Here is a 21737-nt window from a genome sequence, read left to right as displayed (position 1 = left end):
CTGATTTTACCTTATGTCATGGGTTCGACTCTTTAGAGTGACATGTCCTGAGGGTTTTTCCTTTGAATCACTTGTAACGGCTTATGGTCTACGTAGTCTAGAGTACGTGCAAGACTTCACCCTTATACGGTGAGGTGTCCCTTGATGTCGAATATCGACTACTATTAAAAAAAAAGAATCTTAAGAGTTATACTTAGGGTTTCAAAAGATATGTCTTATAGATATTTTTTTTAATATGTAACGTTTTTATAATAAACTAGTAATTTTCATTTAAGACGTTTTTTTTTTAAAAAAAATCTTAAGAGTTATACTTAGGGTTTCAAAAGGTATGTCTTATAGATAAATTTTTTTAATATGTAACGTTTTTATAATAAACTAGTAATTTTCAGACCCAATAACTTTAAAAAGATTGCAATATTTTAGTGTATTTTCATTTACTTTCAATCACCTAATTAAAAGTCATTATGTCATTGAGAAGTTTGTCATATTAAAAGATGTTATTTTACTTATTGTGATTATATTTTGTTATTAATGATAAAACTTTAGCATATAAAATACATTTTTATATAAAGATAATAACACAAATGCTTCTAAATCTTTGCAGTATCGAATATATATATATATATATATATATAATATGTGCAAAAACCAAAAACATATTAGAAAAGGCCTTATCCTGCAACAACAATGATACCAACAATCAACAGCAATGATAATATTAGATAGCATATGAAAAAGTAACGCATAGAGAAGGAAAGGAAAAAGAGAATATCTGTGTATTTCATTCAGTAGAATCCATTACAATTTATAATGAGGATAACAATATCCATATATGGAAATAAGTGGAAAATTAGGGATGCCCGAACCAAATGTGCTCGGGACCGTCCAATTCTGGGCTAGGTTTGTTGGGGAATTTCAAGTTTCAAGGGTAGGAAATCAATGACCGGATATCTCTTTCTATCGTGATATCGTTTTCTAAAAACAACAATTCAACCGGATCTGTCTGGGTTATACGAATTTTGTTTTGGTATAATACAAAGAGTAATAGAAATTTAGAATCCGTCCGCAAAAAAGTATTTCGTGTTTTGTATTATTTTCTCACGTATCTTCTTCTTTCAAATGAAAGTGACAACATGAAAAAATGACTTCGGCTTTTCCACCGTGAGTGTGATTGTGAATAAGTGAAAACAATTGTCCACCGTTGCTAGCCCACAGTTGCTATTCATTTTTAAAATTACTGCACATATTACTCTTCCATGTTTTACGCAATTCATTTTGTAAAAGACGTTTTTATGTGATCAAATATTGTCAATCCATTATTACATAATCAACTTTAGTCACTATTACAATGTTTTTGGGTCCGAGATGCCATTCACTTAATGGGTGACCGGGATGTTATGGGTGTATATTCCGTACCTCCAACTTCATTTCCAAGTCTCATAACAACATCCCCATTTACACTAAATTAATAACAAGGTTCAAGTGCATCTTGATTGCTTTCGAGTTTTGTGTTCATCCCTAGTGTTTATAGGATGCAAAAAGAAAAAAAATGATCTTAATAGATGCTTTGTAGGATTTTCAAGGCTTGTGGGGCTTTTATTTATAACGTAATAAGTCTCTTCCAAGCCATTTTCGCTTGATTAAGCAATAAGAGTGATTCTTAATTTAAATGCACTAAAAGACACCACACAACAAGATTTTAAGTATGCGAATAAAACCCATTACTCTCAAAAAATCCCTATTAATCCACCCCTACAAATGTGAGAAGTGAGACTCGAACCTAGGTGGATCTCCCAGAGTCAAAGACCTTACCAATGGGCTACCAACTCCATTGGCTATGAAACAACTGGATTTGAAGTACACAAGTCACCCTTCGAAGCACTTGGAATTTAAGCTTTCCATATCATCTAAAAACATAGGATGCAAATACCAAATAACTGGATTTAAAGTACACAAATTACGTATCGGTGTCCATGTGCATGGTTTTAGTTAAGAGGTTTACAAAGTTGGAAATGCCGTACCCGGTCTATACCAGAATTGGGTACCATTGTTTACAAAGTGGGAAATCTGTAGCCTAAAGTAGTATAGAAATACAACAATTATCCATCACTAGTTAAGATAAATGCAAGAAAAACAACTGTAAGGGCGAAAATAATGGTGCCGCCAGCAAAAAACTGCATAGCTTTCTCCTTGCCAACTTGGATGTGGCCCGGACTGCTAGAGTCCACTTGCTCTAGTAGGTCTCGCACTTGATCCAGATTCGAATCTTTTGCCGCTTGGTAAAGCTTGCCCTCAATCCTTTCTAGCTTGTCTAGTCTTGCTTGTCGTGAGGTGTTCTTCAGTGGCCACAAGAACCCTGTCATCTTCCACAAAAGGAAGCCAACATAGATTGCTACAACACAGTCTACTGTATAATGATGCCTTTCTCTTACTTCTCTCTGGGCACTATGGAGTACAAGCATCCAAATAAAACCCGAGCTCAAGCCTCCATATGCTTCCTACATAATTGACAACCAATTGATACTATGGGTAGTTAAAACACTTGACTTTTAATAAATGTTATCAGGCCAATACATTAGACAACAAATATAATTAATAAAGATAATTATTATGTATTAAGTCAGGTGTCTCAACTTATATAGATTCAGGGAGTAATATATTATCATCATTATTGCCAGAGTCCCCAGAGATATGTAGATGATATGTGATCTACAGAATGTAAGGGTGCAGGCATATCAAAGTGATCATTTTGTGAGGCAACAAAGATATATGAAACTTATGATTGCATCATCCATAATTGTATAAAAGAACATAAGATGCTAGATATGATTGACAATATAACATGGTGAACCTAAAGCTCACATACCGTCCATGCCATAGCTGTAAGGACTGCAACAAGCATGTGACCACTATATAGAAGATCATTGCAGCCACCTCCAGCTTTCTTAAGCAGATTGATCCATGCAGACTCTCCAGAAGGAACAGGTCGGAGGAAATCCGCAAGGAAACTCATGAAGCCCCAGTTTGGTCTATATTCATTATCCTGCACAACACCATGGTCTGCAAAATGATTATATATTTGGTATATGTGTGCATGTTTCATGGAGACATGAAGTTGAGGATATTTTATTAGTCGACATATGAATAACCATTAATTATGTTATGCAGGATAAACTATATGATGTCATATAGCGATCATATCTTGATGTAAGTTTATGTATAACAAAATCCATGTCAATACATGTGAGGAGAAAGGTTTTAAGGAAGAAGATAAAGTTTGAGAATATCAGAACAAAGAAACAAGAAGGTAGGTTCGGGATTTAGGAACTTTGGATCTGGAAATTAGAATTTCGTTTCTTCTTTTTGCGTACAAGGCTACAAAATTAATCTTGACATCTGGATGGTCAAATAGTGTTTTTGTAACTACTATAAAAATATCGCTTTCAAGAACTTTACCTACACGATAATGGAACAAGCCAATACAACTTCAATCTCATCTCTTTTTAGTTCTACATACAAAATTATTTTTTATGGAGACAATGGCTTTAAAACTAGATAACTAAAGATTTTCAGTTATTCAAGGTTATTAAGTCATCTTATTTAGCCGTATCAAGTATTTTATGTTTATTTTATGGTTATTACCTATAGTTCAAAATGCCTTCAAGCAAGGGTTAATAAACAGTGTAGGCTATATGTGCACATAAAGTGTCAGCACGAAGAGCAACTATAGAAAGAAGCTCCTAGAGGACATACCATACACCATATCTTGATGGATGACAGTCTTTATAGCATAAGAATCAGAAGCATAAGGGACATAAAATTTCTGTGCCCAACGATGCGGATGTAGAGGGACATCAAACCGACTTGCAGCACACCAGGGTCGAGGTGATGGCAGTATTGTAGATGCAAAACTTAAGGCTCGCAAAAACCGTCCTATGGCCATAGTGAACATGTATCGTGCACCTAAACCAAGACCAGGAGCTTCTATGGAGCCAAATAACACAGAGAAAGCAAGCATCACAAACAACATCAGGTAATGATGCAATCCAACAATTCGAGCCCTCAATACATCTACAATCACTTGAGGAAGTTTCTCGTTCAACCCCAATAGTATCCACTGTCCAGTGTCAGGAAGAGGTGGAGTGCTCCTGATATAGATAGCAAAGCCAATCAGATACCTGAGAACTATATTCGTGTTTGAAACGTGTTTATGCAGTTACGAGTAATATGTCTGTGAAAGATTAATACTTGACTAATTGACTTCAATTTAAATCACTTGTTTTTCAACAAAGTTCATGGTTGGACATCTTTGTGGTTAAACAATTTTATTGGTAAGAAGAGGATAGTAGTAGAAGGTGCACAATTGTGTGAACACTATTATGTGTGTGTTTGGTTCTGTGTTGTATCCTATAAACTACTTCACGCAACATTTTGATTTTCCAAATGTTTATCAGCTTAAGATAATGCAAGTAGCTATATGTAGCATAGATTATTGCGGAAAAGATCATACGGATTACTGATAGGTTTGTTTCAGTAAGACATGCAATAATAGCAAAGTGTTCGTTGATACCTTGCATTTGTTGATATCCATTTTAAAACAACAAATAATTGGTAACCAAGGGACAAATCTCAGTCACACATTTTCCTTTTTATTCTTCCTCTTCTTCCCACCATCCGTTGCCACCATCACCATCCACCGCCGCCACCACCACCACAACCGCTGGTCCAGTCCATGGCTGCTAAGGGTGACCACCCCATCAACGATCACCCCCTTTGACCTATCACTACACCAGCTACCCTTTATTAATATCCTGGACGAAGAAGCTTGCTTCGAATCAAAGTTTCTGGCGGTAGTAGTGGTGGCAGCAAGGTAGAAGGCTGCTGGTGGTGGTGGTGGTGGTGGTGGGTGTGTGTGTGTGTGGGGGGGGGGGGGGGGGGGAGAAGAATTGAAGGAAAATGTGAGGCAGAGGTTTGTCCCTTTTTCTAGTTTTCATTTGATTACAACCCTATGATATGATAGCTTCATTTGGTACTGGAACAAAACTGCAAAAGAACATCTTCAACCTGGATAAAATATAAAATATAACAGCAATAATACCATTATCTACCTCTGACTGTTTCTACATTTGGGGAAACTGTTATGCATAAAGACAATAATTTACTTAGAATAAAGATAGGATCGAAATGGCAGGCAAATGAGACAAATTTACATCCAAAAGGAATGCTTCATCAGATCTGAACAAAAGATACTACCAGTACATACTAGTTCTAAAGAATACATATTACTCCAAAAAGCACATCAATTTCAATATCTACTATAAACAATGATAATGTGTCGTAGCCACTGGGAGTTGGTGTTCCTTGTCCATGATTTTTGAAGAAGTTAATGAAATGTGTCTGGCTGTGTGACTTATTTTGAATATGGCTGCCAGAGGTCTAAGCAAGAAGGCAACCAGAACCATGTGTACTATGGTTTTTGAGTATAATAGTCGCATTTGGTAGTTGCTTCATCTCAAAAACATTTCAGGAAACAAACAATTAAGTAATACTCGTATGATGTTTTGACTTCTGTATAGAATAATAATAAATTGATGTAATATATTATACTCGTAGTAAAAATAGAACAGGTTCAACCCTAGCTCTGCCAATTTCTAAATTTGGGGATCGAAGTGAAACGGACAATAATTATAACTATTTCTTGATCTCCTAAAAGAAAAAACCGAATGCTTCATCAAATCAGATCAGATCAGACAGTATATATATATATATAATTGTAAGCGGAAATACCTGTGCCAGTCTAGACCGAGTACGGCGGTGACGGAACGAACAGATATCATTTCATAAAGCAAGGTGCACAGCATCAACACTAAAGCCGCCACGAATACTAGAGCTGATCCAAACTCAGCTGACCAGTGTTTGTACAGATGAACACGTGTTATTGCGATTACTGCCAATATCATCCACAGCAATGGCTGTAGTATCTCGTGCCACGACGGCGACAGGTGCCGCAGATAGTCAACCGCTATGTATGCCACCGCCGCCACCCCCAAACCACCACCGCCACGTTTCGCCTTCGCCGCCGACATTCAATTTTAAATATACATATACTCCCTGGGGCTGTTCAAATGAAAATAGAGTGTGTATTTGTTAATTGAAAAAATTGTCCCGGTTCACGTGGTTCTTTCCTATTATAAAGGTTATCCACTTCTAACCTTATTCATTAGTTTATCTCTCTTCTAAACACACTTTTAACACTATTCATACATTATTATATTATTTCATTTTTATTTTTCACAAAATTAAACAAACATATTTTATCTATAAAGCATTTTGAAGTTTTATTTATGGTATGTCTTAAAAATTAAGGATACTTTTTTTTCTTCCAAAAAACCCCTTTCACTATATACATGGTTCTCAAAATGGTCATCCGTATACTACAACACTGAATTACCGTATCTACCCTTATAACAAATTGTCACTCCTAAAACAAAATTCCGCCACAACGTTCGGGTATTATGCTCGTTATAATTAAAACACATTTTATTATTAAAAAAACATTACAACACTTACAAATAAAACATTAAACACATAAACATATAAATTAAACCTAAGAATTAAAACACATTAAACTAAAAATACAAATTAAACCTAGATATCCTTAAAATATGGCCCGTACTTATCGATGAGGTTTTTACGCGTAGCCCTTATCTGCTCCAACTCGTCTTCATCGATGCCGGTGGGGATTGGCTGCTGCAGAAGTGCGAAAGCCGCTCTGACCTACTTGCGGAAGCGAGCATTGGCTCTCAACTTCCGCTCCTCTTCTATTTTCTTCCTATCCTCATCAAATTTCCTCATCTGCTTTTCTTGCAACAAGAGCATTCGATCAAGCGTGTACAAGGACTGTAGTGACCCACTCGAACCACCACGGCTAGAAGTGGCATCCGAACCACTTGACATCTTTTTGGCTAACATTACGGCCCATAGGTCTACGATTTGGGTCGTCTCCAAACAACCGCTCTGTCGCCGCATCCGGGTTTGCACTCGACTGCCCCAAATCTACATAATCACCCAAATCAACATAATCACTCACGCCTCTTCTGGGAACACTATGATCTTTCCAAAAGGCGGGACAGTCTTTCAGCACCTCGTAACACGCCTCAAACTAATACTTGGGCGGTCCATGAACCTCCAACTACTCAATGTGAGCTTGGTTGTACACTTGTCTCTCATCTGCACCGCTTTGTCGCCCATGCTCTTGCAGCCTCTTCATAATTGCTCCAAACTTCTTAGTAGTACTTTTGATCTTGTTCCACTTTCCTTGTAACTGACTTTTGATTCGTTCTCCGGCTGGGGGTTATTGGTTGTACCATTCGATCACTTTACGCCAAAACATTGTCTCATCTTGGCTTAACTCTTGAGTCTTGTGAAGCATGTGTCCACGTCGTGCACAACAAAACACATTCGTCTATGGACCACTTCGCCTTCTCAACTGCAGCACCCCTTTTTTGTCGCTCGCCTGGGCGGTGTAGGAACTTCTTGAACTTCTTCTTCCATTGCAGATGCGTCACTAGTTCGTGCCGGTTTTGAAGAAGTCTCACCTACAGGCCTCTAAATGGACCCACTAGCAGCCTGAAGTTGGTTAAAATGTTGCAGCAACATGAACTGCTGAAACTGTTGGTTAATCGTTGCCGTACCTAACAAGCTCGTAAACGATTGGTTATCGCATCAAAGCTGCTAGAGGTCCCCGACATATTAGACGACGACATGGAGGGGTGAGATCCCACTTGTGGAAGGGGACCCAAACCTAGAAGTGACTCAAAATCATCCATGACATTTTGGTATTGGGCAGGGTTTTGGTGTTGGTTTGTGTTTTGGGTTTGGTTTTGGTTTGCAAGATTTTTGTTTTTCCTAGGCATTTTGGTTGATGAAATGTTGAGAGAAAGATGTGTTTTAAATAGAGTAAGAAATTAGAAGATGGAAGTAAAATGTGAAGAAGTGGTGGTGTGGTGTTGTTTAAACAGGGGGGAAAAAACAAAAAAAAAAATGAAGAGGAGGAGCCGGGCCAAACTAGCCGTTGCTAGTTTTTCAATTGAAAGATGCTTTTTTTTTATTTATACTAGTTTAAACACAAATCGGGCCCCACTTGTATAATTAGATGCACGTTTGAAATCGGAAGCAAGAGAAAGACACAGCACGCGACGCACCTGGTGCTTATAGCGTCGACTGCGTCGGAGCTATAAGGAGCGGCCTTATAACCCCACTTCTAACCCACTTCTAATACGAGTAATTTTCATCCATTATTATATTATTTCATTTTTGTTTTTTATAAAAATTAAACAAACACATTTTCTTATAACTAAAACACATTTTATCATTAAAAAACACATTACAAACACTTAAAAAAAATATATAACACATTACTTTTATTTTAAAACTTAAAAATTAAACTAAAAAACATAAATTGTGAAAAACCGCATTATTAGGAAATAAAGAGCTACACATCAACGTTGACGACCGCGTTCTGGGAGGTTCCAAACATGTTCAATCAGAGCATTGCGGAGTTCATGATGAGTCTTTCTATCGCGCAACTCCCCATACATACGAAGCTGTGTTGAACACCTTCCAGTCCACGTACGAGTTGGGAGGAGAGTATTAGCTGTCAACTCTTCTTCAAACTGTGTGATTGCGCGCCCGTTATCTTCAACGATCATGTTGTGCAAAATCACACAACATAACATGATACGTTTTATCTTGTTCACACTGTATGACCGGGCTTGTTGGTCAATAATCTACCAACGACCTTGAAGAACCCTGAATGCTCACTCGACATCCTTCCTTGCAGCTTCTTGGTATCTCTTGAACTTGGTGGTTTTCGGGTCCATCGGACACTTGAAAGACTTCACAAGAGTGGCCCATTCAGGATAATACCATCTGCTAGGTAATATCCTGATGAGTCTATAATTGTACATATTTCCACATGGTTGATAAGCCGTTTTTAGAGTTATTTATGAGTTAACTGCACGAATATTCGATATTTTCATAGTGTTTGTGTGATTTCAGGTTCCAGGAGTGCAAATTGGTTAATAATGGCTTTTATACGACTTCTGGATGCATATAGGAGGTTCGAGGATGAGTTCGTGTGAAGACGAGACAGAAAATACAAGTTTTGAAGATTCTGAAGGTTTATGCGGCGCACAGATGGAGGATTTCGAGGCAATAGCTACTGGACAGTTCTATGCGGCGCATGGGAATTCCATGCGGCGCATATCGGGCATCAAATTTTCTTGGAAAAGTCATTCTATGCGGCGCATGAAAATTCCATGCGGCATATAGATTAGGTTGGCAGAATGAAGACTTTCTTAAACCCTATAAATAGAAGACCAAAACCCTACCATTCGACATCTAATCACTTATTTACGAAATTTGGGTTATTTTCTAGGGTTTTGCAGCAGCTTTCACGTCCTCAAAGGCTACGGAGTTGTTCGTGAGATCCAAGACATCCGATTTACGTTTTCTTTGCTTTCTAGTTAGATCAAACACATTGGTACACTATGTCTCTCTTTTCAATTACTCTTTGTGTTCTGTTTTTGACTATGAGTAGCTAAATCCTTCATCATCTACTGAGATGAAGTGATATTATTGAATGATAGTTGCATGATTTATATTATTCAAGACGATTTGATTCAACGTTATGTTGTGATCTTAAATTATTAATTCTTTATCATTTATCTTCCTATTTCAGGTTGATCTTGCTTAATCTCAGTGGTAACTAGGGTTGGGTAAGAGATATTTTGATTGCTTAGGTATAAGTAATTGCTTCTATGACGAGTACAGTAAAAGGGTATCATTTGATAATAAGAATTAACGGGTTAATGGTTGGGTACAATCAATAGGCATAATTGTTATCTTAATAATCAAAACAATTAGTTAAGTAGTGAAGTTATAAAAGGCGTCTTGGGGTACCGGTCTTGAGTAGTCGATCTAGTTAATTAAGGGAATTAAAATAAAGTAACGAACTTGACGGGTACGGAGTGAGTCTTTGTTTGGTTCTCGTTTATAAGTCATCGTATATGAATTGATCTTTCAATTAAAGTGCAACCTGAATTTGGTGTATCATGGAGTCGAAGCAGATGACCTTTTAATATTATTGTTTTTGATAAATCTTTTCAAGTTAATTTAGTGTTCGTTTTAGTTTTAATTTAATTTTTCAAAATCAAACTGACGAGGGTCATAAAACCTCAAGCATTTTGAACTACTTAAAACTCACTTATTTCTTATACATTCCGTGTGAATTCGACCTGGACTTACCCTTAACCTATATTACAAACGAATGGGTACACTGCCCGAGAGTGTGTAGTAATCAGTTAATCGGTATTTCTTGTTTAAAAATTTTAAAACTAGATTCCGCACATCATATCCCTTTCCAAACCGGTGGCCATTCACCGAAACTTTACTTTTGGAGCCCTGTCTTGAAGCAAATCATCGAACAAATCTGATTCATTGAGGACGTTGATGTCGTTGTTCGAACCAGCAGGGACAAAGTAAGCATGTCAGATCCACAAATCATATGAAGCAACCGCTTCAAGAATGATTGTGGGATGCCCCTTGTCGTCTCGCGTGTACTGCCCTTGCCATGCCACATGACAGTTCTTCCACCCCCAATGCATGCAATCTATGCTACCAAGCATACCCGGAAAACCATGAACCTGCTCAGTTAACCGCTCGATATCTGCTTCTGTTGGCCTTCTCAAGTACTCGTTTTGATATAGGTGTATCACACACTTGCAGAAAGCGTCTAAACACTGGTAGCCCGTATTTTGAGCCATTTGCAAGTACTCGTCCAAAGCATTAGCCTTATAGCTATACGCTAACTGGCGTATTGCAGAAGTGCATTTCTGGAAAATGTTAAAACTGGGACGACCAGAAGCATCTGTCGCCCCTATGTGGAAAAATTGAAAGTGCTTCGGTAACGGTTGAATGCTGTTAAAGGAGTGTTTATCTCGCGCTATGCGGAGAAACATTTCCTTTCGCATTCTAAACGTTCTACAAAACATGTCGGGTGGGTCCAGTTAGATGCAAAGTAATGATTGTATAAAAGTTTTGCAGCACCAAGGTGATCTCGATGGATCACTCTTCTAATCAACTTGGGTGCTGAAGAGCTTGAAGCTTCTTGACTTTGGTTTTCTTCTTCGTCAAAGATAACGCTAAGACAAGAGCCTATGGCCTCAGGATTGAAAACTGCATTCAACTAGGAAAAAACCCGATTGATTGATTCGTATTCGGTTGATTCGTAATCGTCGCTAGAGGAGGATGATGCTGATAAATTAGACATTTTTTTGGGGTGGTGTGTGCTTGAGATGGTTTAAGAAAGATAGAAGTATATATGTTTGATAGTGTGATATAAAATGGTAGTGTGATAGTGGTATATATATAAAAAGGAATATATATATATATATATAAACTAGCCGTTAGTTTTTTAAAAACTGTTAGCAACGGATACAAGCCAGTTGGGACCCACCACCACCACTTCTTGTTGCGTTCGTTTTTAGGAGAAAGGCTCGGACGCGACCTTCAGACGCAGCGATGCTACTTGCGTCTGAGGAGTCCATGCGTCGGACGCATCATAGACGCGAGCTTAACGCCCTATAAGCATGGGCCTAAGTTGCCCCTTCCTTTTTTTTTCGTTGTAAATAGTTCTTTGTTTTTTTTTCTCGGACCCCTAACACTAACTTTCATAAGTTCTGTGCCATTTACAAGGGGATAACTGTCCACTCAATAACACTTTTTTCTCTCTCTCTTCCTCACAATTCCCAATCTAACACATTTCCCCCCAAAAAATCCCATGTCATCATCTTCTTTTTTCTAAAACCTAAACAAATTAGGTAAAGAAAGGTAAAAAAGGAACATCATGGACCCCTTGTAATCCAGGTCGAAAGTTTTGTGTTTGTTCCAACAAGGTAAGAAATTGTGGGATTTTTCGATGAATTGATCCACCCATGTGTTATAGGGTTGTTGCCATAATACATGGTGGAGAACAACATGTTAGGACAATGGTGGATTTAGGATTTCAAATTACGCAGGTATTTGATTTTGACTTGACGACATAGTTTAAGCAGGGAAAATATATTAAATGGGTCGGGCCAACTTATCGGGTCACAAATTCACATATATATATAACATATGAATTTGATGCATGTGCGATTTTAGATTATTAATAATGAATACATACTAAACCACTATAAATTTACCCATATACAATACAAAAATACATATGGAAACTACTAAAATTCATATTGGCAACGTAATGTTATCAATCATGCTTGTCTTGTGTATTTTGGATGCCAATGCAATAACACAAACTGGGCTTTTAAAACAGACAAATTATTTTTTTACTATTTTACTTTAAAATATTAAATTATACTAAATAAAACATTGAAAGATATATATAAAATCCTCGTTGTATTTTGAAATAACTTTGTACTTAATACAAATCTGTGTTTTGAAAGAATTTATATAGTTCTGGGTTTAAATTGATAAATGATAATATAAATGACAGAAGTTATCTTAAATTAGAAAAACCAAATGTTGTTTCATCCTTAAAACTTATTTCAATTAGAGCTTGTACTCTTTGTTAAGAAAAAATGTACATCACAAGTTGGTAAGCAAATAGACAAAAAGTGTTATAAGGAACTTTTAAGTTTTAACTAATTTAATAAAGAAAAGAAAAATAATGCTCTCTTGGTTTTGTAGTACGCGTGTCTCACTCTATTTCATGGTTCGAAAGCATTAAAAAATAAAATGATAAATACTTCATCTTCTTCTTTGGTTTCTTGCTTTTACAGTCATCTGGATACCTTTTTTTCTCACCATCCAACATGAATGTTTATACAACAACAGGATGTAAGGTAGGTCCTATTGAAATAGTTATCATATAACCTCTATTTTTTTTCAAAATTAAGGTAAGTCCTAGGACCTACCTTCTCCTATGGTAGATCCGCCCCTGGGTTAGGAGGTTGAGAATGTATTTAATTTGTAGTTGGATGTTTTTTGTTTATGTATTTTGCCTATAAATTTTGTAAATGTAATCTATAGGGGGGTAAATAGGCTATACCAGTTATTTGACTTCTTTTTGAAATGTTAAGATCAAAAACAATGTTTTCAGACTTAATTTGTGCAATACAATAAATTTGTAACTAATACCATACACAAACATATAAATGTAAAAGTATAAGGAAAGAAACACTTCACTACACAAGAACACAACGATGTATAGTGGTTGGGGCGAATGTTAACGAATTCGCCTTAATCCACCCCTCGATTCACTAATCGAGATTTGTAGTACTATGAACTTCGAATCCGGTGGAGAATCCGAAATTACACCAAATCTTCTAGTCACTAGAATATCTCAAACTCTTGACACTTCAAGAGAATAAACCACACTCTCTAACCACTATAGATAATAATCAAAGTGAAATTTTAACCACTAGAACTTGAACCCACAATCACACTCACTAGTTATGATTGTAAACATAAGATGTAGGCTTTCAAATATTACACAAATATTTTCCTCACTACAATCTTTTCACTCTTGCTTATAATATGATTGAATGAATATTTGAAAGATGATAAGTGTTATATTCAGTAAGTAGGATGCAAGAGGTGAGGTTGCAAGACAAACCAAGTATTGCTTATATAGGAAAACCTCAAAATATGGCCATTTGGGAGCGTGGACTGTGCAATGACCACGCACCTTCAGATCATCCGCTCTTGCTTCGAGTTTTACAAAAAGCCAGGAATATCTCCAAGTTTGTCTTCACTATGCAAGGGAATAATACCTTCTTCATCTTGCTTGAATATATGGAGATAAAGTGTGGGAGGTGCTTCCTTAAATTGGAATATTTTTGGGTGAAGGGAAGTCACAAGAATGTATATGAAAGTGAGAGGAAAAGACTTCATTTCCAAACTTAAATCACATTTTTTCAGCCATTGACCCAAACTTATTGTCCAATTTTGACTTTTGACAAACACTTGACTAATCTTGACTTTTATACTTGGAAAAATTTTGGCCTAAGATTTTGATGAAAAACTAACGTTGTCGTTTTTAAAATTTAGCAAATTGGATCTTCATAATATATTAGATTAAGGCTTAGGAGCAAGTTTGAGGTCTCGGAAAGGTCTAACGAACCCTCGGCAATATAACAAGCTTCGAGGACAGAATTTGGGCGGAAGATGTGCCCTGCAACTTCCACGCTTTGGCCCAGAAAGTCCGTGCTATGGCCCAGAACGTCCGTGCTCACAGTGCTACACCAAACTTGTCACACCCCGCCAAATCATTTTGGCGAGTTATGACTACAAAGGATCATAACACAAATTGTACAAGAGAACAACCACTAAACGTGTCGTTTTTATTTATTAATACCAACGTTTCAAGACATAACCTTACAATAAAGTAGCTAAGAAATACATAAGAGTTCTTATTTATTATCTAGTACATGACTCTTGAATACTTGAGATTTCTACTTCGCTCCATGAAATTCCGTAACACTAGTTACCTGAGAAATACATGCTAAAACGTCAACATAAAGTTGGTGAGTCATAGGTTTATCATATCAACATAGTTTATGGATCACAAGGTTTTTATTTACACAATATATATATAGTACTATAGCACTGAGCTCCCAATACCGAAGCTTAACGATGTTACATTTACCCCATGCGTAGTACTTTCATCCTCAAGTACTATGGATCAAATATCATGCACCCGTTTGATCATGTCGATCCAGTTATTGCTACTAACTCAGGTGGGGGTGTTAAACCCAATAGATCTATTCACAAATATTCGCGTTTAAGTCCATAACTAACGGTATTGAAATAGAGGATTTAATAGGATGAGAAACAACTCAGGCAATAAATAGTAACCAAGTACTTGTGTCCAATCTTAAAATAAGTAATAATGCATGTATTCTCACCCCAAAAATGAAACATTTAAAAGGGGCTATGAACTCACCTTAGCTTGACAACGAGGATTCAAGGAGATTATCCGAATTACAGTTGTCCTGAATAAATTATATAGTCTTATTAGATATAAAATGGCTTATAGTTTCTATGTCCATTTCTTTATTTGAAACTTATGAGTATATATACTTCCACATGCCATGTGATACATGTACGGTTACATATGCTTAAAAGGTTTGTATATGTTAATTAGATACTACACTATGCATATAGTTAAGTCACACACTTGCTAATTTAGCCATCCTTGAGGTAGTAGTGTTATGCTAGTGATCCCATGTGAACAATTTGTAATTACAGAGCATCTCGTTACAGATGGTATGTGATAACGGTGGGCAATTTTTAATCTGTTAATTCCTCTAAAGCTCAAAATCATAACATTATCATGCGACTTGTGTATATATATATATACACATGAATTTTAGATTTCAGGTGCCAATCTTTATTACTCAAGAAAGCTTATGATTTACTTGTGTTTTTACCCATATGTATCATCGGTAATCATGTAGTCCAAATATTAGTGGTTTCTAAGTATATCCAAAATCTGCGAAATGTCATAAACATATGCACTCCAATATGCTAGTTTCTAAAGTCATCACAAGTATACTCTGTTCTTATTACCAATACCCATTTTGGATTTTTACGAGTTTCGACATTAGTTAATAAACTACAGCAACGGAACAAAGGAGTAAAAGAGTGATTCTTGATTATATATGTTTAGATGAGTACCACATTACTAAGGAAAAGTCCTGGTTTGCTTATATGATTGACTTAAGGTCGTGTAAAGCATATTTACGAAATTAATATAACTTGGCATTTCATGTTTATAGTCCATTTTTCCTGTACAGGGTCATAAGACTTACAACAACAGGAATCGAGAACGTAGGGATGATTTTAAGATGAAACGGGCTCCTGGCCGGGGATGATTGAAAACGCGTGCTGTTGAACAAAGGGAATGGTTTCGAGTTTAAAGACACAATTCGAAACATAGAAAATCTGAATGACATGAGAAAAATACATGGGTACTTACAACTAGGCAGAGATAAGGCTAGCAACAGTTATCGAGACTTCAACAAGAATCATAAGACACCATGCTCTTAACAGAATGCGTCCGAACGGAACAAACGAAACGAGTTCACTTAGCGATATTTTTCAGATTTGTGACAAGATCGAAATGGAGAGAGTGTCGAGGTACTTACGAAAGTTTACTAAGCTATGAAGTTTCTATACTAAGACCCGAAAACCTTGAGCTCGAATGTTACCAAAACCGCGACTAAGGGATCAACGAGAGATAACCCTGGACTGGCTCGACATTGTTGCCTTGATAGTGGTGTTGGGTGATGAATTCTTGATGTGTATATGGTTGTTTTTGCTGCTGCAAAACAGTGAGAAAACTATAAGAATTTTGAAGGAGTTTGAGTGTTGTGGTGCAATGAGGAGTACAAAATATGGTGCTATTTATAAGGAGGTGGGAGACGATCAGAAGAGTGATGAGGAATGTCAAGAACTAGTCTCATTGGTGATTCAAGAAAGGTGGCTTAGGGTGGCTCTAGAGAAGCAACGTTCCAAGAGAAAATTAACTAAAAATAGGACGTTTGTGTCCTCAAAATGTAAAGTAGAATTTGGAGTTTGTCAAGTTTATCCATGCCTCCTCCTTAAGACCGATTGGCTGAAAGAAACAATGGAATACGAGCTGCTTGTTTTTACATTGTGAGGTTCAAAAGAATATATTTGGCAAGTTCAACAAGGAAGATATAAGGAATATTGCCTGACATAAGAAAGAATTTTGGCAAAAGATAGTTGTCTTCCATGTTGAGTAACCCACGTGTTCTACTAGATATTTGTATATTGAACTTATTCTTGTTGATCATACTTGATTTATAGTACCAGGAATGAGATGGACTTGTGAATGACAATACTACTTTCATATCATGATGTAGAGCATATTGACTTATATGCTATCATGGGTAAATGAAATCTTCTTATTTTCATGAAATTAGATACAAGTAATCCTTATATGAATTTATGTAAGTTTGACAAGATATTATAGACTTTTATACATAGTAAATTGTTATATGTTTGAGTGAAATATTGACTCAAGTATATCAACTCGGTAAATTGTCACATTGCTTGTTGTCAAGTAATATATAAATAGAATGAATAGCGAAAAATAAACTAGTAAATGAACAAATATTGACCTCAATTTTGTCGGTTGCTACAAAACTTGACGATAGAACAATATTTGGTCCTGAAATAGCGTATGAATGCATAAGTATGTATTTTTGACATTTAAATAAGTGTGTACGTTGTTATTATTATCAAAACAAACGGAGACGTTAAATTTAACCAATGTACCTAAAATACACTAAAAATTTGTTTCCTTTGTTGAAATCAAATGAATGGCAGTTGTTTGTGTTGACAAATGTAATGAGTATGTATGATTTGTTTCATGATACTTAATGCAATGTTTTGTAATGGTTTTTATGACATTGACAATGCGAGACCTATGTTGCACGGAAACAGATACGGTAACGGGGTACGGGAACGATACGGGAACGGGAAACGGCAAAATTAAAAAATCCAAGATACGGGTACGGCAAAGATACGGCAATAAAAAATTTTAAAAAATAAAAAATATATTAACAAAAATTAAAATAGATACTCATATAATCTTGTAAAGAATGTTAAAGGTTCATGTGGTCAATCTATAAATACGAGTATCTTGTAGTATATCGTTGCTATTATTATTAATTATTTATTATTAAAATTATAGTACAAGTGTTTAGCTAATTATTATTAAAATTATAGTACAAGTGTTTAGCTCTATGTCAAATTTCCAAAATCCATAATGTAAAAAAACCAATAGCCATACGTGGACCAATTTAGTCCATTTATTTTATATCTACAAAACTTATGAATTTTTTTACATAACAAGCACGTAATAGATATAGATGCATACGCACTGTCTTTTGTCTTCTTCGTCTCTTCTTCACCGGTCGGAGTTTGAGTTAATTTTTTTTCATCTACCACGCACACACACACACAAAACACATACAAACACTGACAAACACACACTCGCCTGGAAAAAAAACCTAAAAGAACTCACAACTGTTGTCTTCATTTTCGGCTATGGATGTTCGCCTGAAATCCGGTGGAAACGTGTCGGAAACTTCTTGGGAACGTTTCGGTAAATATAGAAACGGATTAGAAACGTTTCAGTGCCATTTCACACACGTATCTGTTCCCATGCCGTCCCTGAAACGGGAACGTCACCCTGATAGACGTTTCCGTGCATCATAGTGCGAGACTTTTGAATCCTATAAACCTGCAATGTTTTAACATATATAAACAAGCACACATACATACTCATACTGAATTAACAAATGAATTGCCATTAAACCAAAATTTGCTTATTAAAAAGCATCAAAAGTGGCACCAACATAATTCATAGCAAGTGATACCTTAAATTCTACATAAATCGTGTCCTACATACTACATAAGTCATAGAAAGTACATTGTTTTTTCAAAAACTAAATATATCATAATCACAACTTCATGACCTCAAAAGCTAATATGTTACTTCTTTGAAAACTACCACCAACATTGACTTGGCTTCCTTGTGTTGTTTGGCTTTCACCAACAGTATCATTCATTGTTTGTCTTGGGTGTGTAGTCTGATTTCCGCCAAGACCAACATTCTTTTTCTTTTCTTGCTTGTGTTGTTTGACTTCCACGAGGATCATCATTGGTTTTACCACTACAACAAAGCAATAGATAAATTATTAGGGAAACTTATTAACAACTACCTTTTACAAACAACAGAAAAATTACACTCTCTGTTTCACATATCTCCATCATCTCCAATATAATAATTGAGATAAAGTGGGTTAAAGTTGTTAAAGGGATCATGTAACGTGTACGTTAAGGGCCCTAATGTGATAAAGTGGATTAAAGTTGATAAAGTGGTTTTAGGGCTACTAAATGTTCAAAAGTCTCGAGCCCCAAAGTGGAAATAAGTTAAGCTTACCCCACATTGAGTCTAATAGGCTAATGTGCAAATGAGATCACTCAAAAGTACTATACATGCCACCATGTGGCACAACATTCAGCGTTAGAGTATTTCCTGGTGGCGTGGTTGACCATTAGAGTACACTATAATTTTGTGTCTAGTGTACTATGAGTACAAGTCCACAATTATAAAACACACATTCACAAACTACTCTAAGCCAAGATATCACAATTGAGATCATAACCACTAAGCATGCATAAACATTGTCCCAAGAAACCTCCCAAATACATCCCATACCAAACATACGCATAAGCTAGTTTAAACATCATAAAATGAGGATTATTTATCAAAGAGAAGTTTAGTCATGTCTCTCATGTGTCAAAACTAAGTCATTATACCTTTCAGGATGAACAACAAGTCACAACAACGTTCTTTGACAACTGATAGCAATGAAAACATCGTTTAAGAATCAAATATAGAAACAACAACAAAGGAGATAATGACTAACTAGAAGTTGTTGCTCTTTGAGGCTCAACTATGACTCTACTATTAGCAATATGTCATAGTTCGTGTAGCTTGAATGTGATAGTCAGTTACTCAATGATATTTATGTTGTTATAATATATCGTCATGAAAACCTTTTACCCATAAAAATATAAGTTACTATGCTTACTTAAGTACCCCCAAAGACCTAGAAGCCAAGAACGATCGAAAAGGAGCATTAAACGAGCAAAATCGGCTAGGTGTGTAGCACCTAACGTCAAACCTGACAAAGCACCTCACCTCGGAAGTGTGAAGTGCCTTAGTTTCTCGATTTCCTATACAATAGGAACTATCATTCAAGTATTCAGTGTCCGCCTTTTGAAGCATTATATAGAAGAGTTGAAAACTACTGAAGTGGCAAGAAGTTAGCATATAGTCAACTAATAGGCCCATAATTCGTAATGGAAGCCACCTAAATAACTAAACCAATTAAAGATAACCTTAATAAATCTTGTGATAGCCAAAAGAGTTAAACCGACAACCAAAAGGAAATCTTTGAAATTTCAAGTGGATCAAGTAATCCTTAAAGTGGGTGTGGTCAAATTTAATTAAAGAGGGAAACTAGCACAAGATAAATAAGTTCCATTAAGATAACTGACCGTATAGGTCCACTAGAATATCAATTAAGCCTACCCCGGCCATGATCTTGGTGGAGTTCATGATGTGTTCAACGTATCACACGTGTAAGTGTTTAGCCAACGATACTTCACATGTTCCTTCAAATGATATCCGTGTAGATGACAACTTACATTTTATTGGAGAATTTGTTGAAATACCAGATATCAATAAACTCAAGAAAATCAAGATCCCAATAGTCAAAGTTATATGGAATTTTTGTAGAGGACCTGAAATCCACTTGGGAACGAGAAGACAAAATGAAAACCAAGTACGCACAGTTATTCAATAATGTGAACATAGCTTAACTTTAATTTAGTAATTTGGATGCAATATGGCTAACATTCTAGGCGTTCATTGTTAAATGTAATCATTGAGTAGATTTATTGATGGAATCTATTGGTCTTACTTGATGTGAACTAAGTAAAAGCAAACTAAAGGTAATTAACGAAGAAATCCGGGTAATCATATGTTGTATAATCATCCTTAAGTCATTCTTGAACAATTTGTGGTTAATCTAAGAAAACGGGTTAAACTTATGATGAGTTAAAGGAAGTCAACTAGTATCTTGAGCTCCGTACGAACCTTGAGCCTCGGACAAGCCTCACGTGATGTGAGCTTCACATATGACCCTTAGTAAACTAGATGGTCAAACTTTGAAGTCAAACCAAGTGTTTTATAAAGAAGTCAAGGGCAAACATTGTACACTGATGATTAACTAAAACAATCAATTGAGTTATGAACTAATTTGTTGCATGCATACTTATGTGTTTAGGTCAAAGTATACAAGCTTTCCATTTTGTTACTTGTGTAGTTAATCATTGATTCAAGCAAGTAATTAGGTGATTTTCATAGCCCCACTTTTTTACTTGCTTCTATAGGGTGAAAAGAAAGCAAATGGTTTTCATGTGCCTTTTTGTTTACCATTTACATGGCTATCTAAATGTAGTGTATGATATGCATTATGGATACTTTAGATACATTACATTTGCAGATACATTGGATACACATAGCCTGGTAGGCTGGTACCTTAAGTGCTATAGACATTGGATACATTGAGTAGACATTGATGCATTCAGCATGTTGTCATAAGTAAGTTAATAGACAACCCATTGTAATTCATTGTGGAAATTCGTCCCGGTACAAATTTATGGTTGCGAGCAAATCTATGAACTCACAAACCTTTATGTTGACGCTTTTAAGTATTCATTTTGGTGAACAAGTGGATGAAGCTAGGGGTAGCTAAGGATAGTAACATGGATGGCCTATAGCAGTTTTAAACTCTAAATTTCATTGTTGCTTCATGATGATGTACCCTCTCAGCGGTACGTGAAAACCCACCACACGAAGGGATAGTGACACGTTACGACACGAAGGCTGTCTGTAACGAAGGCTTCCGCAGTAAGATAAAAGAGATAAGAATTATTCCCCTATAGTTTCGGGATTTGGCCTTATCACTTAGGACCAATAATTAAGGAAATAATATTCCTGGCTTAAGACTTAGGAAACCCTAAAAACGACCTACTTGTTCTCCAAGAACACTCTCCCTATAAAAGGA

The 21737-nt window shown here is 36.1% G+C and overlaps 2 protein-coding genes across 2 annotated transcripts; both read right to left on the bottom strand.

Moving 5' to 3' along the window:
• Nucleotides 1-1938: 1938 nt before the first annotated feature.
• LOC122589656 (protein PHLOEM UNLOADING MODULATOR) lies at nucleotides 1939-6118 on the bottom strand. Its single transcript, XM_043761976.1, has 4 exons — nucleotides 5788-6118; nucleotides 3754-4148; nucleotides 2867-3060; nucleotides 1939-2498 (listed from the first exon to the last, which is right to left on the bottom strand). Exons 1-4 carry the CDS (start codon nucleotides 6084-6086, stop codon nucleotides 2100-2102), a joined length of 1287 nt encoding a protein of 428 aa, XP_043617911.1. The 5' UTR covers nucleotides 6087-6118; the 3' UTR covers nucleotides 1939-2099.
• A 4432-nt stretch (nucleotides 6119-10550) lies between these two features.
• On the bottom strand, nucleotides 10551-11033 carry LOC122586645. Its single transcript, XM_043758628.1, has one exon. It carries the CDS (start codon nucleotides 11031-11033, stop codon nucleotides 10551-10553), a length of 483 nt encoding a protein of 160 aa, XP_043614563.1.
• Nucleotides 11034-21737: the final 10704 nt, after the last annotated feature.

This window comes from Erigeron canadensis, chromosome 2 (genome assembly GCF_010389155.1).
Source record: "Erigeron canadensis isolate Cc75 chromosome 2, C_canadensis_v1, whole genome shotgun sequence".
Lineage (NCBI taxonomy): Eukaryota > Viridiplantae > Streptophyta > Magnoliopsida > Asterales > Asteraceae > Erigeron > Erigeron canadensis.
Note: the sequence above shows the minus strand (reverse complement) of the source record. Positions and strands in the feature narration are given on the sequence as shown.